The sequence below is a fragment of the Muntiacus reevesi genome, chromosome 2 (genome assembly GCF_963930625.1).
Source record: "Muntiacus reevesi chromosome 2, mMunRee1.1, whole genome shotgun sequence".
NCBI lineage: Eukaryota > Metazoa > Chordata > Mammalia > Artiodactyla > Cervidae > Muntiacus > Muntiacus reevesi.
In genome coordinates this window covers 213,978,837-213,994,315 of record NC_089250.1, presented here as the reverse complement: position 1 = coordinate 213,994,315, position 15,479 = coordinate 213,978,837, and the positions used below count along the sequence as shown (strand labels likewise).

The window sequence follows — 15,479 nt, the reverse complement described above, 5'->3', positions numbered from 1 at the left end:
GAAGGCCCTGACTACCAAATTCTCCAAGCCCCCACAATAGCCTCCTCTCCTCCATTCTCCCCTTAGGGACCCCCCACCCCCACCCCTCGCAAACCGGGGACTTGAACTGGCCGCAAAAAGCCCGACCCTGAAACTCCAATACTTTGGCCACCTCATGCGAAGAGTTGACTCATTGGAAAGGACCCTGATGATGGGAGGGATTGGGGGCAGGAGGAGAAAGGGACGACAGAGGATGAGATGGCTAGATGGCATCACCGACTCGATGGGCATGAGTTTGAGTGAACTCCGGGAGTTGGTGATGGACAGGGAAGCCTGGCGTGCTGCGATTCATGGGGTCGCAGAGTCGGACACGACTGAGCGGACTGAACTGAACTGAACTGCCCTACCGAAGTCCTCCCCGGGCTCGGACTTGGTACACGCCTCCCGCCTCCGCGCCCCGCCTGGGAGGCGTACACGTGGTAGATCCCGTCGGCCCCGGAAACCTCGCGTTATTCAAACACATCGCGCGGTTTTGCGAGCTCTGAGGAAAGGGGCGGGGAGAACGGAGGCCGGGAAGGCGATTCGTGGATGCCGCGGGCCTAGCCGTGGCTGGGGATGAGCGCGCGTGCGCACTCGGCACCCTTTTCCGACGCCTGGCGCCCGCAGGGGTTCAGCGTTCCGGCGTCTGGGCGGCGCGTCCCGCTTCTCTTCCCTGCTGTGGCCCCGCTGGTCGCGGGCAGCGCCACCTACTCCGGCCAGTCGGCGCAACGCTCGAGTGGCCTGGCAAGGGAGCGGGCCGTGTGCTCGTGGAGAACACGGGGACCGGAGAGAGTAGGCGCTGGAGAGCTGGGGAAAGGGGGCGGTGGAGGGACCCGAGGTGGGGAGCGATGTGATGACTGTCCGGGAACTGAGGGTGGGGGAGCTGCGGGAGCTGGAGGTGAGTGGGAGGGGACTGAGAGTGGAAGGGAAGAGGGGCGTCGAGCGCGCCCCCCCCCCCGCCATGTGCACCCTGTGGGCTGGAAACCGGGTGGGGAAGGAAGCGTGGGTCACTCCTCACCCTTGGCTGTTCTCGTCCCTTTCCCGTGCCAGGGCGCACAGCATGGCCGAAAACCGAGAGCCCCGCGGGACCGTCGAGGCTGAGCTGGACCCGGTGGAGTACACCCTGCGGAAGCGGCTTCCCCACCGCCTGCCCCGGAGGCCCAATGACATCTATGTCAACATGAAGACTGACTTTAAGGCGCAGCTGGCCCGCTGCCAGAAGCTGTTGGACGGAGGGGCGCGGGGTCAGAACGCATGCAGTGAGATCTACATCCACGGCTTGGGCCTGGCCATCAACCGGGCCATCAACATTGCCTTACAACTGCAGGCGGGCAGCTTCGGGTCCTTGCAAGTGGCTGCCAATACCTCCACCGTGGAGCTTGTCGATGAGCTGGAACCGGAGACGGATTCACGAGAGCCGCTGACCCGGATCCGCAACAACTCTGCCATCCACATCCGCGTCTTCAGGGTCACGCCCAAGTAACTGAGATGAGGCTGGCCCACCTTATCCACCCACCCCCACACAGCTGGGGCTCAGATGTGGCTCTTCTTGTCCTGAGTACTGTCATGGATCTTCAGCCAGAGCCATTTGGGAAAAAGCCCATCCCCTGGCAGCCCGGAGGACTCTGAATTGAGAGGGCAAATACCGTCTTTTGTTGGGCCCAAGCAGTGGATCTTCTTGGATCTTTGTGGTCTGTAGCCATTGTCCTGTACAATAAAAAGTTTCAAGTTATGTTGGTGCCTGGCCACCCATCCCGCTGCACTGCCTCTCCCCTGTGTAAATTCTGGAGAGGAGAATAGGAAGAAACGTGACGAAGATTTAGATACAGGAGGGGAACCCTGGTGTTTCCTGCTTTCATAGAAAGAGCATCAATTGTCCTACAGACATTGCAACATAAGACAAACGTTAGTGCAGTGCAGAAGCCTGACAATCCCAGTGTTTGTTTTAAAATATTTCATCCTCGCAGAAGGCAGGGAGAATGAAGTATATACTCCTGCCTGCTGGCGAGCAGCTGGGGTCTAGTTGTGTGTGAGGAAAGTATCAGCTTCTCTGTTGGTAGTTCCTGGGCACAGGAAGGATGAGGGCTTACAGAGAGAGAAAGACAAAGATGGGGCCTCCTTTGTATTAGGTTGTGGGAGGGATTGACACTGCTTCATTTGATTCCTGGTCCTAGGGGATCCAAAGTGTTCTAAACAGCTGTGGTCCAGAGCCCTTCACACCCTGTGGCTGGGCTGTTCTAAGTGGGAAAGAAAAGCTTTCCCTCTGACTTACTGGGTACACAGGTCATAAGCACTTACTTATTTGCTTGGATGTTTGTAGGAGGATCTGATTTTTCCTATTTATCCAACAAGTCACCTAAAGCAATGTTTATCAGAGCGGTTGATAACCCATATGTGGGTCTTGATTTACTAGGTCAAAACCTTTTTAAAAATCAAGTAAAAAATAACTTCCATGGTAATATTTTGTTGGCAGTTTTATAGATATGTATATAGACACATGCTAGTTATGACATTGATTTTACTGTTGGGGGAGGTCACAAGAGCTTGAAAGACTTTGATCTAAATTTGAATTTGGTTCCAGTTTGCTTGAAGGCAGTTTGGTTTGGGGTTCTGAAAATCAGCCTTCTCATTTAGCAAAACCTCTCCCTCTGGCTTGAGGGTTCCTGTGGAGGAGGGACTCATGCTGTGGAAGTGACTGCCAGTCACATAGGAAAGTGAACTCTTCACAGAAGGACTGGTGCTTCATTCTAATGACTAAACACAGGCCAAGTGCCTGCTGTGAGCCACAAGGCCTGGGCCGGGCCCTGGGGATACAAAGGTGGGTATAAAACGGCCACTACCTTCAAGGAGTTGACCATTTAGTTGGGAAGGTGGAATACCAGTTTTTGTGCAGTGAATAAGATGTGTGATGTAAGAGGTAAGAATAGCCACAATAGAGAAGCACAGAGAAGGGAATGGCTAGCTTCCTGGTGACGTCTGAGATGGTTTCACCTTTGGCCTGGGTTTTGCAGTATGAAGAGGAGTTTGCCAGGCAGAAGAGAGGGGAGAGGCAGCATCAGGCAGAGGCATCAGCATGCACAAAGGGGATTCACGAACAGGCAGGGTGTGTTGTAGGACTAGAGGTCACTCGGCAGCTAGAAAGTAGGAAGCACTGGGGAGATTTGAGGGAGACAGACCGGAGATGATTCTTATCAGATGCCCCCAATTCCCTCCCATCCCAATTTCCCTATCAGCCTTGACTGCAAGGCTCCCTTGCCTAGGAGGCCCCAGTAACAGAGTGGGGAGCCAGCAGGGAGCTGGAGGGAACTGTGTGTGTCTTCGCACGTATGTGCTCTGGTCTCTCTGCTCCTGGCCCAGGCCCAGCAGAGGTGGTAGCAGCAGCCCTTTTGCGTTTGGTTTGTTTTGGCTGTGACATCTTCCAGCTTATTTGTTTGTTGTTTCTGCTCCATGTTCTCTCACTGCTTGCCAGTGGGGCTTCCCTCAGCGGCAGAAACAGCCCCTAGACATTGCCACCGAAGGAAGAGGGGCTGTGGGGTCAGGTAGGGGGTGTGGGGAAGGCACCTGCATCTGTCAGAGTCCACGCCTGGCGGATGGGGCAAGGAGCTCTGCACTCCTTCTGTAGGGAGGCCACCGGCCACCTCTGCTCCCCTCCCTCTCCTGGTTCTCTGCAGTGTCTTCCATCACAGCTTGGGAAGTGGGAAGGTGATGGGGGCAGAAAGGGTGTCCAGATGCAGTCCCCCTCCCTTCTTTTTGCTTAACAGCTACAGAGCCCACAATGAGCGCAAAATAACCTCCTACTTCAAAAACAGATCCCCCGAGGTCAGATTTGAAATGTTTGTCTTCCCTCCTCATCTCTAGTATTATTGAGAATCCACTGCTTGTGTGGAATCTGTGTTAGGTGCCAGGTCTGCCCGGAGAGGTACAAACCCCTGGGTCTCTAAAAACTAATAGGAAAAAGGACAGATAAGATTTAGAAAGACAAATAATTTACATGGTGCTTGGAGCTGTCCTGGCATTAGTAAGGGTTCCAAAAATAGGGGAACTGTTGGTAGCATGAGCTATTTTGCTAAGGAATGGTTTGGTCCTCTTCATGGAGATGGGGAGAGGGGAGGGAAGGTGGCTTGTGTGTGTTTGATCTACAAGGCTGGGTTCTTAGTCCTGCTGGCTTTTACTTTTGCGGCACTGGCAACGAGAAAGAAGACGGACCCTCAGGACACATGAACTGGTCTGGGTGGGTGGATGATCCTTCTAGGAGCTTCCTTGCACTCTGTCCAGGGGAGTTCCTAGTGCTTGGTCAGGAGCTGGGAGAACAAACCCTGGAGCCTATGGGGAAGATGGACAAGAGGCGTGTGTAAATGTACTTCTGAAGGGAAGAGATGACCCACTGCAGATTTGGGGATGAGGCAAAGGTTATCCCACCAAGAGAGAAGTCTATGAAAATGACCACTTAAGATTCCATCTTCCTAAATGACACTTATGGGTGCTTTTGAATTGATGTTTTATTTTTGTTTGGACAGGAAAGCTACTGTGGCCAATTTAGCAGCTCTGTCTTCTGGTAAAGGATGGGAAGGACGTGGGTAAAGGATTTCCTTCTGGTAAAGGACATGTGAAGGAGCTTGTGAATGTTCAGCCGTACCTGTGAGCAGGAGATCCTAGGATGCAGCTGATACTTCATAGAAACCTCAGTTGGGGAGGTGCATCTGGAGGTGGAGGTCTTGGTGCTTTGCGTGCCCTCTTAAAAGGGCTCAAGTACTGGGGGAGAATCGAGACTAGTAACCAAGGAAGGTGGCCTGGTAATGCTTCGGGGCCTGTCCAGGGTGGGCCCGAAGGCCTCATTCAGTCCAAGGTCCTTGAGACCCATGTTAAGGGGACAAGGAATCCCTGGTCAGCTCCGGGCTTTGAATAAACTGAGTGTGGGCGTTGCCTTGATATCTACGTCTTGACCTACCCCCAGCTCCAATCAGTTGTGTTTCGGCGGCAACTTTCTCCAAAGAGCAGTGGAGGTGTCCACCCAGAGAGACTCCCATCCTCCGTCCAAACCTCCCTGTCCCCGTGACCTTTGCCAGTGAGTGGCTTAGTGAGGCAGCTACAACACCAGGGATAAGGTGTCACAAACCCATGCCCACCTCCCCAGAAGGAGTGGCGGTAGACACTGGAGGAAGGCTGAAGAGTATGCTGGGGATCTGGTCTCCAGGCCTGCAAAGCGAGGATAAATAGCAGGGATAGTAAAGCCAAGGGTGCAGTGCTAACAGGTAGCATGTATTGATTACCTCGTGCCGGGCGTTACATAATCACACAACAGTCCTGGCAAGTGGTTACTATCGTTTTTTCTGCCATCCCCAGGCTTGGACATAAGGTCACCTGTCCAGGCTGGGTGCTGGTAAATGGCAGAGCTCACCAGGTCACCAAATCTGGACTCCCTTGTTTACCAGACAAGCTTTGTTAGGCTTCTGAAGTGGCAGAGCTGCTCGCTGAGAACAGAACCCAGATATCTGGTCCTAGGGGCTACCTTGTGGCCAAGGAAGCAGAGATTGTCTCCGTTTCTCCAAGCTGATCTTCGCACAGGACTTCCCAGCAGGAATCCCTTCTCTGAGTCCTCACTCCCTTCCCAGTTCCCCAAGCGCCAGGAAGCCCTCCCCCATCACACCCTACGAGGTCTGAGCCACCCCATTTCCCAGCACAGAAGGTCTGGGCCCCTGGCGGAGCTCCGAAGCCTGGCTGAGAAGCTACTGATTGGAAAGGAGGAGGGCAGAGAGGTCGGGAGGCCCCCCCTTCTCCGCCCCAACACGACTCCAGGCAGCTGGGACTTCGTGCTTCCTGGGGGTCTGCACTAGCTCAGGGGGGCTGTAAATTTGCTTCTTGGAGATTCAATCTGAACCGGCTGCTGGGACAACTCCAGCTTGTCTCCACCCCCGCCATCCTCTGGTCACGACTGTCCCTTTTCAGGCCTCGCCTCAGGGGCTCCGTGCTCAGGAAGTAGATGAAGGCCTCTCAAGCCCCGGCGAACCCAGAGCTAGGTTGTCCAGGCACGGCTCCAGCAAGCATGCAGAAGATGAGGGGCTCACTTCCTCCCTCGAGGCCTCCCATTCTCTGGTTGAGGTATCTGGAGTGGACAGACTACACAATGCCAGCCACACTTGCGCGAGGACCACAGACGGGCCACATGCCAAGTGCCTGCTGGCACCAAGGCAAACAAAACCTGCCTATATTTCGTCCTTTGCTCTCTCCTCCGATTAACAGAGCACCTGTGCTGCATGACTCCAGAGAATACCATTCTCATCAGGGTCCAAATGAATGGCGGCCCCTGGAGTTGTGCAGTGCTCAACCTTGACAGCTGTACATGGTGGCCCCAAGAGGGGAGACTTGAGGCATAAAGTAGAAGTGTTAGTCACTCAGTTGTGTCTGACTCTTTGCGTCCCCATGGACTGTAGCGCACCAGGCTCCTCTCTCCATGGAATTCTCCAGGGAAGAATATGGGAGTGGGTTGCCATTCCCTTCTCCAGATGATCTTCCTGACCGAGGGATCGAACCCAGGTCTTCTTCACTGCAGGCAGATTCTTTACCATTTGAATCACCAGGGAAGCTCCGAGACATAAAGGATGTACATAAAGAATGGCAGCCCAGAGCAGGGAGACAGCTTCCTGCTGGGGCATCCAGGAAGGCTTTGTAGAGGAAGTAACGCTTGAAGAAAGGGATCAATAGTGTGGGAGGGCGAGGGTGATCCAGGTGGAGGGCACAGAGTGAGTGAAGGACAGGAGGCAGCAAATCATGTAACTGAGCTCCTGTGATGCGGGCACGGGAGTGAGCGAAGTGGGAGAACAGACTGGAAAGGTGGGTGGGTGGCAGAGCAGAGAGGGTCTTAGTTCCGAGGAACCAGGAGCCACTGCAGGCTCATGCTCAGGGTAATACCCCGAATAAGGCTGTTCAGCAGGAAAGTTACTCTGGTGGCTGTCAGGATGACGCCAGCCTGTCTCCACCCCTGCCATCCAGTTGGGGATAACTGGAGGGGACAGTGTGGCGACCTTCTGCACTGGCCCTGCACTGGACCAGCACCATGCCCTAGAAATACAGAGGCAGATGGAGGGGGCGCTGGCAGGGGGCACTGGGCATCGGAGGGAGAGTCCCACGTAGCTTCCTCCTCCTCAGGGTCCCCTGCTTTCCAGGCTGGACACATGGACCCTGCTGGCTGGTATCCATCAGCACCTGGGTTGAAGTTGGCCCCCAAATCAGCCTCTGCCCTCTCGGTAGGATTACTATGGCTTAGGGATTGGATGGAGGTTCCATCTCTCCCCTCGTCTTCTTTGCCTTCTCTCCTGGGCTGCAATTGCAGCTCTCTTTCCAAAAGCCCCAGCGGATGAGCCAACGTCACCCTTGTCCAGCAGGCCCCAGCACCTAGGGGCTATTGCCCAGGGCCCATCTACCTTTCTTGAAGGCAGGGGCCTGGGGAACCTCTGCCAAGCTGCTGTGAGGGGAGAGGCAGGTCCCACAGCCAGAACGGCTCCTCCTCTCCTCCCTCTCCTCCGGCTGTGTCTACTCCCCGCCATCCGCCCCGGCCCCCTCTCCGTGGTCAGGTCAGGGCAGTGACGCAGGAGTCTGGGGACCCGGGGAGCAGAGGCTGAGGCATGTGGGAAGTCAGGACAGAACGCATGTGCGGACGTGTGTGGACGTGAGTGTCCGTGTGTTTCTCCCACAGCTGGGATCTTGTCCCAGGGCTGGGCTCCGAGGACCATGTGGGGCTGGGAGGCCGCCTGGGTGCTGAGGGGGAAATTGGGATGAGGGGGCACAGTGTGGGGTGCAGACTGGCACTCGGCACACCAGGTTTGCGGGGAGGCCCCGAGAGAAGGCCATGGGTGAGCAGAGGGCAGGGGAGCAGGTCGGGGCCTCATTATTACCCTCAAGCCTCTGCCTCCCTGCCCCTCCCATTCATCTGGCTGAACCCTCTTTGATCGCCCCTTATCTCCCTCACTTAGTCACTTTCTCAGTACGCATTCTGCCTGCTTCATCTAAAATTGCCACCTCCTCCAACATTCCTGGGCCTTCAAAGCTTTCTGCCATTGGAGAGCCTCTGTCTTTTATTCATTTTTGTGTTTGTCATCCATCTCTCCACTAGAATGTCAGTTCTGCCAGGGCAGGCAGTCTTGTCAGTTTCATTCACTGCTCTATTCCCAGGTCCCTGGTCAACAGTGAGTATTCTTCTTTTTTTTTTTTTTTTGGCTGCCCTGGGTCTTCATTGCTGCCCCGGTTTTTTCTAGTTGCAGCAAGCCAGGGCCACTCTTTGTTGTGGTGTGTGGGCTTCCCACAGCAGTGGCTTTTCTTGCTGTGGTGCACAGGCTCCAGGTCGTGAGGGCTTCAGTAGTAATTGCAGCACGGGGGCTCAGCAGTTGCAGTACACGGGCTTGGTTGGCTCCATGGCATGTGGAATCTTCCCAGACCAGGGCTCGAACCTGTGTCCCCAGCACTGGCATGTGGATTTCTATCTCCTGCACCACTAGGGGAGTCCGAGTAGGTACTCTTATATATATATTTCTTGAATGAATGAATACTTCCCACTCGTTCCAAAGTCCCAATTCTTCAGAGTGGCCCTCAAGGCCCTTCACAACCTGACCTCTCCCTAAGCAGCACCCTAGCCTCCACCCCAAAACACTTGACCCACCAACACAGGGCTGGATTGGCCTCCCCCATCCACCTTACATCTTTTCCCAATGAAATCCTGCCTGCCCTTCAAGGCTGAGCTTGTTTTCACCTCCTGCATCAAATCCTCCTTGATTCCCCAGCTAGAGGTGAGCTCCCCCTCTTCCAAACTCTCATAGCTCAGCTCTGCACACCCCGGTCCTCACACATGGCTCCACAAGCCCACCCTATATCTACTGTAAGCTACAAACTCCAGGAGGCAGAAGTTAGGTCTTAACACATGTTTCTGTCCTGAAAAGTTTGTAGTCAGTTGTCTTTCACAAAGAAGGCATTAAATGCATAAATAAAATATATCTAATATTACGGGACTGGGGAGGGAGTGAATGAACATACAAATAACCACCAGTATTTGTCAGGGTTCCCATTTGTGAAAGCAACATGAGCTGGGACAGTGCTTTCAGGAGGCCCATTTGACAGGTTAGAGCACTGAGGTCCAGGCACTCAGGTCACTTTCCAAGGTTTGAGAGACCAGCTATCCTTGGACTCCTGCTCCCTGGAGTTCGCCCCCTGCCCCAGGGCTTCCTAGAAACCACAGAGGCTTAGCTGCAGACCCCAGGTGCCATCCCTCTGGGGGTTCGTTCTATTCAAGATTCTTAAGAATTTTGCCAGGCACACTGACCTAAAAGTTCAATTTCTGGGTTTTCAGGGTCCTCAAAAGTGAAGAGTGGGAGGAGAAGACCCCACCAAATGTCTTGCTCTGTGCACCACTCCTACTAAATTCCTCCGCTCGAACAACACCGGTTTCTAGAAGAACTGGGACCGTGAGAAGGAGGCCACTGACTTGACCAGCCAGCACCTTCCTGGCTGCCTTGCAAGAACCCAGACAGGCCCATCTCTGTTGGGGGGGGTGGGGGGGGGATACGTCGGGGTCCCCAGGCACTCCCAGCAGAATGGCACTGCTCTCCCAGGGCAGCCTTGTGCCCGTCCCGCGGCGCGCACCCAGCCTCACGTTCCGGAACCCAGGGGTCGGACGGCAGGCAGCCCCGCGCCCCACACCCGCGCCTGCATCTGCTCCGCCCCGGCGAGCCCCCGACCCAGGCGTCCTGCCCCGGCTGTGACCCCTCCGGTCCCCACCTCCCGCGACCCCTCACGCACACAGCCTCCCCCCAACCCCCCACCCGCACGCACACAGCTGATAACAGCCCCGACCCCCGGCCGCCGCCGCAGTCCCCGGGCCAACCCCGCCGGTCGCCTCGCCGCGCCGTCCTCCGGACCCTGGTCCCAGGCTCTGCGCGCTCTGCCCCGACCCCGCTCGGCGCCCGGGGACCGCGGCCCCCTCGTTCGGCCGGCGGGGCGGCCCTGCCCCGTCGAGCTTCCCGGGATGCTGGGCCGCGGCGCAGGCACCCGCCGAGCCCCAGGTCGCTGAGGGGCCAGGCGAGGCACGGAGATGGGGGCGTGCGGTGAGTACTCCCAGCCGGGGCAGCGCTGTTTGAGGAGGAATTTACCGCTGGGGCTCTTGGCCCCGAGGTGGCCTGGTTCAAGGACTTGAGACTTGCCGAGGACCCCGGAAGGGCAAGGGGGTGGGGCAGCCTTCACCTGCCGGTCGGTCGGGCTCAAGGAGTCCCCCGAGGAGAGTCGGAACCTGAGCCGGAGACGGGGCGGAGGGCTGGGGTTCAGGGAGAAGAGGCGCGGCTCTGTGGGTGCCGAGGAAGACTCAGACACCTGGGTCTGAGAGCCACAACCCGGATCTGCGAGAAGGGACGCCGCTGTCACACCGGGATTGAAGTTTGGCCGGGAGAAGTGGATGCCGGTAGCTGGGGGGGGGTGGGGTGTGCACGCGGCCGCGGGACTGAATGAACGCGGAGGCAGAGCCTGAGCGCTCCCAAGGTCCGGGTGGGGAGGACTCACTGGGGCCCGCGCAGCGGGATGGGTGAACCTGCCGGTCCAAACTAGCCCTTCTCCTGCGAGAACCCACCTTACCCGCAGCCCGGCTCTCTTTCCTAGACTGTACTCCGCTGCTGCTGCTGTCCTTTCTGCTGTTTCCTCTGGGCCTCCCAGTCCTGGGCGCCCCCCCACGCCTCATCTGTGACAGCCGAGTCCTGGAGAGGTACATCCTGGAGGCCAGGGAGGCCGAAAATGCCACGGTGAGGTCCCCTCCCCAGGACCTTCCACAGAACTCACACTTGGGGCTCAAGGTGTCCCCCCCAAGATTCAGGAACCTGGCCCTTGGTTCAGGGGTGGAAGCGAGGAGCCAAAGTCCCCAGTAAAAGTCCTAGGAGTGGTAGTCCTCAGTGCCTAAGTGGAAGCTAAGTGAGGGGCTAAGCTGGACAGAGGCCCTGGGACCTTGACTCCAGGCTTGTGCATTTCAGATGGGCTGTGTGGAAGCCTGCAGCTTCAATGAGAATATCACTGTCCCAGACACCAAGGTTAACTTCTATGCCTGGAAGAGGATGGAGGTGAGTTCATGGGTTCCTTCCTCTTGGGAAGTCTCATCTTGGGAACCTCTTAGGATGGGCAGGAGAATGCTAGAGAGAGAAGAAATGGAGCAGCAAAGATGAGGGTGAACGTTCATTCATTCATTTGTTCATTCATTCTACAAAACTTCTGTTTGCATGGGGCTGCTGAGAGGGAGGAGGGTGAGGCTGACTTAGGCCAGCTGACTCCAAGTCTCTGCTCCCTTTAGGTCCAGCAACAGGCCCTGGAAGTCTGGCAGGGTCTGGCCCAGCTCTCAGAAGCTATCCTGCGGGGCCAGGTCCTATTGGCCAACGCATCCCAGCCATGTGAGGCCCTGCGGCTGCATGTGGACAAAGCTGTCAGCGGCCTCCGCAGTCTCACCTCCCTGCTTCGGGCACTGGGAGCCCAGGTGTGTCTGGCCCTTTCCTTGCCCCCAGGGTTTCTGTTTCTGTAAAATGAGAGAAGGGTCCTGCCAAGGAAACCCCCCAGCCATTCTACCCCGAAACCCATCTCCTGCCGGGGCCCCTGGCGCTGCGCTAACCTTCAGTCCTCTCTTTGCAGAAAGAAGCCATCCCCTTTCCGGATGCAACCCCTTCCGCAGCCCCACTCCGAACATTCACTGTTGATGCTTTGTCCAAGCTTTTCCGAATCTACTCCAATTTCCTGCGGGGAAAGCTGAGGTTGTACACAGGGGAGGCCTGCAGGAGAGGGGACAGGTGACCCGGTGGATCACCCCTGGCACGTCCACCACCTCGCTCACCATCACTGCCTGCGCCATGCCTTCCACACCACCACTCCCAACCCCTGTCGACAGGCCACCAGCTCCGTACCAGCCTGTCCCACGGACACTCCAGGGCCAGCGGTGATATCTCAGGGGCTAGAGGAACTGTCCAGAGCTCAGCTCAGATCTAAGGATGTCACAGGGCCAGTCTGAGGCCCCAAAGCTGGAGGAATTCAGAGTTCAACCTAAACTTGGGGGCAGCACCATGCTGGGGAGACCCTGAAATTCAGCTTGGCATGCTGCCGAGCCGCAATGCTGGGACAAGCTGGAGGATGGATACCTCCTTTCACACGTACCAAGCAGGGACAGGATGGACTGGAGAATTTAGGGGGCAAGACATGAATTCTCCGGGTCTCATGGGGACTCCGTGACAGCAGAGTCCACTGGACAAGGAGGGTGGTGGGAGCCATGAAGATGGAATGGGGGCCGGCCCCTGGTTCTCATTGGGTCCAAGTCTTGTGTATTTTTCAACCTCACTGGCAAGAACTGAAACCACAAGCTGGCTCTTGGTTTTTCCTATTTTCCTGGGAGCCCCGTACTTCCCTGGGTCTGTCCCCATCCTGGCAGTAGGTGGCAGGTCCGGGAAGCCAGAGGTGGAGGGGGTAGGGCGCTACGTGCTGCCTCGCATGGCCTGTCTGACCTCTTGACCCCACTGGCCTGAGGCCACAAGCTCTGCCCACGCTGGTCAATAAGGTGGCTCCATTCAAGGCTAGTCCTTAGTAGGTAGCTGCCAACTGGCCCAGGATAAGTCTTTTTTTTTTTTTTTTTTTTTGGCTGCACTGCACAGCTTGCGGGCTCTTAGTTCCCTAACCAGGGATTGAACCTGGGCCCTGGCAGTGAGAGCATGGAGTCCCAGCCACTGGGAATTCCCCAGGGCAAGCCTTTAGTGAGTGAGCTTCGGATGCCAGAAGGAGGGGCCCTTTTGAGGATTGCTGGCAGCTGCCAACACTGTCCGCTGGAACTTTATTCTTTTCTGTGGCCCCTTCTTCTAATGCTATCATCCCAGCACCAGGCTTTCCCAGCATACAAGCTCCCTCTAAGTCCAGCAGAACTCTCCTTGCCTGAGGATGGTTACCATTAATGCTCCAACCTGAAACTTGCAGGAGGGGCAGTAGATGGGGGTATGGCGGGAACCAATATCCCGGACAACCATCTCATTGAGCAGTCACTGCCCAGAGCTGCTGCCGGTAGCTGACTTATCCGACCTCATTGCATTCCTCACTCAGCCCTGGGAGAACGTCACTGCGGTCATTCCCATGGTGCAGTCCAAGAAGTAAAACAACTTGCGCCTTATTCCTGTCACATAAGCTTTCTCAGCTCCTCTGGGATGGGGACACAGAACAAACTCATTCAACCTCCACACTTGATCCCTACTTCTTTCTTCTTTTTTTTGTCCATATGGCATATGGGACTTTAGTTCCCTGAGCAGGGATAGAACCCGTGCTCCCTGCACTGGAAGCAAGGAGTCCTAACCTAACCACCGGACTGCCAGGGAATTTCTACTTCTGATTTTACACCTTCCCCTGACAGTCAACTTCAAATTCCTTCCCAGAAAAAATGTTTCAGCCGCAAACGGCGTAGAAATACCTGTGCAGACCGCAAAAGATGTCACGAAACTGGATGGGGACTGATCCTGACCATTATCATACAAGGGGTAGGGGGATTGGTCTTTCTACTTATATGGCAAAACAGAGAAGTTAGCCTGCACCCCTGCAAATATGCTCAAGGGAGGGAATGTTTTGCAATCTGCGGCAGGGAAAATATGAGCAGGTTGAGGGGTTGGAGGGTATTTGCCAAATATCTGTGTGTGTGGAGTGGGGTGGGCCGAAGCTCAGGTGGGAGGAGTCAGCCCGAGAATTTTCACTCTGCCCAAAGCGGCTCCTGGGCTACAGTGCCCTCTTCAGGCCCTCTTGGGAAATGCTAGGGTAACCTACAAGCTATAGAACCCCGAGGACTCCAACCACATTTCCCGGAAAAAAAAGTCATGTTATGGTTTCCACACATGCCATCTGGTTCTTACTCCACCTCTGTGAATCAAGAAGGATGGAATCTCTCTTTCTTGCTGGCAAAAATAAAGCAAAGAGACTTATCTTGAAATCCAGGAAATCCAGTTAGTAAGTCACGGCTGGGACCTGAACTTGACATTTAGGACTCATAACAAGACTCATAAGTCTTGTCTGTCTCCTGGCCTGAGTGCTGCCTAAACATCTCCTGGATCTTTCTTCCCCCTGACCTGCTTCCTCCACTTAGCTTCAGACTTCTTATTGCTTTCAATTTAAAAAAAAAAAAAAAAAAAAGGACTTCACTAACGGTTCCTAGTGGTTAAGACTCTGTGCTTTCAATTCAGGGGGCATGGGTTCGATCCCTGATCAGGGAACTAAGATCCCACATGCTGTATGACATGGCCATAAAATAAAATTTAAAAATTGAAAAAAAAAAAACCACTAACAGAACCTGAAGTATATGACCTGAGTCAGGTGTGATGGGTGAATAGGTTAAGAACATAATTTAAAAACATAATTTGTTTCACATTTATGAAGTTCCTACTGTATGCCAGCCTTTGGACTAAGTACATGGAAAAGCAGAATTACGGTCTGTGCTACTCACAATCTAGTGTCATCCTAGAGTGGACAGTCCCCTTGGGGCAAAAAGACCCGATTTCTTCTGCACTATTATAATGATGATGATTTGACAATTAACAGCACATTAATCTCTGGCACCTACAAGATCCCCTGTGATTCTCACCATCATTCCACGAAAGAGGACAGCAGGCATCATCCCCATTCATCAGACGGGGAAACTAAAACTAAGTTCCTCTGGGTGAGTGATTGAGCCAGCTCTTCCAACTTCCGGGTGGGACGGGTGCCAACTCAGCCTGGTTCTGAGTCAGCGGGTTACATAACTGTTTCATGGAGATACCTCCTGTTTGTAGAGGGCTTTGCCACTTCCAAAGTGCTATCCCAGGCAGTCTTGCCTTTGCTCTCCTAACCCGATAAGGAAGGCAGAAACTGGAGAGGAGGACACGGAGATCCAGAGAGATCATGGATGGGTCTGGCCTGGGTCATAAGATACTGAGAGGAAGTGTCAGGACCAGGAGCCAGGCTCTGGGACTCTGGGTTCCTCTTCTGCTGGAAGCAAGCCTCATGGGAAGAAGAGTAGAGGGAATGGATGGAGGGAAGGAAACAGCTTCAGTCAATGAGGCGTGAATCCCAGGCATTTCTTGTTACCACTCTTTCCCCATCCATCCCCTGGAAAAGTCGAAGGTGCCTACCACCCTTCCCACCATCCAAGTCTCCCAGCTCTGGGGCCCACGCCTGCAGCCCCAGCTCCCACCCTTGACTGCAGCCTCTTGGCCTGCACATCAGGCTGACCGAATGCATCTGCCTGAGCCCGGCCCCCCGGGCCACCTGGGTTTCTCCTGGGTCTACTCAGTCCACTGACTTCCCCCAGTAGGTGACTGCTGCTGGAGCTGAGTTAGCAAAATGGGGCCTCTGAGACACTGGAATCTAGGTTGAAGGTTAACTATGTTATTCCCAGCTGGTCAAGGCTCATTCCTCCAAAACTCCATCATAAAACTTCGACATCGTGAAAGATT

At 55.1% G+C, this 15,479-nt stretch overlaps 2 protein-coding genes across 3 annotated transcripts; both read left to right on the top strand.

Annotated features, from left to right (window-relative positions):
* Positions 1-571: 571 nt before the first annotated feature.
* On the top strand, positions 572-1,751 carry POP7 (POP7 homolog, ribonuclease P/MRP subunit). 2 transcript variants are annotated; one of them, XM_065920409.1, is made up of 2 exons: positions 572-856; positions 1,069-1,751. In XM_065920409.1, the coding sequence occupies exon 2, from the start codon at positions 1,079-1,081 to the stop codon at positions 1,499-1,501; it is 423 nt and encodes a 140-aa protein (XP_065776481.1). In that variant the 5' UTR covers positions 572-856; positions 1,069-1,078; the 3' UTR covers positions 1,502-1,751. The 2 variants fall into 2 exon arrangements, with proteins under 2 accessions (XP_065776481.1, XP_065776480.1); XM_065920408.1 differs by having other exon boundaries at positions 577-810.
* An 8,345-nt stretch (positions 1,752-10,096) lies between these two features.
* Positions 10,097-11,823, top strand: EPO (erythropoietin). The gene is made up of 5 exons (XM_065919317.1): positions 10,097-10,109; positions 10,636-10,793; positions 11,019-11,105; positions 11,333-11,512; positions 11,665-11,823. Exons 1-5 carry the CDS (start codon positions 10,097-10,099, stop codon positions 11,821-11,823), a joined length of 597 nt encoding a protein of 198 aa, XP_065775389.1.
* Positions 11,824-15,479: the final 3,656 nt, after the last annotated feature.

Bases quoted from the DNA above. Each gene is read 5' to 3' on its own strand.
- POP7 (XM_065920409.1), top strand. From the start codon at position 1,079: ATGGCCGAAAACCGAGAGCCCCGCGGGACCGTCGAGGCTGAGCTGGAC.
- EPO (XM_065919317.1), top strand. The intron at 10,794-11,018 runs GTGAGGTCCCCT...TGTGCATTTCAG, and splicing joins GGGAGGCCGAAAATGCCACG to ATGGGCTGTGTGGAAGCCTG. The intron at 11,106-11,332 runs GTGAGTTCATGG...TGCTCCCTTTAG, and splicing joins ATGCCTGGAAGAGGATGGAG to GTCCAGCAACAGGCCCTGGA.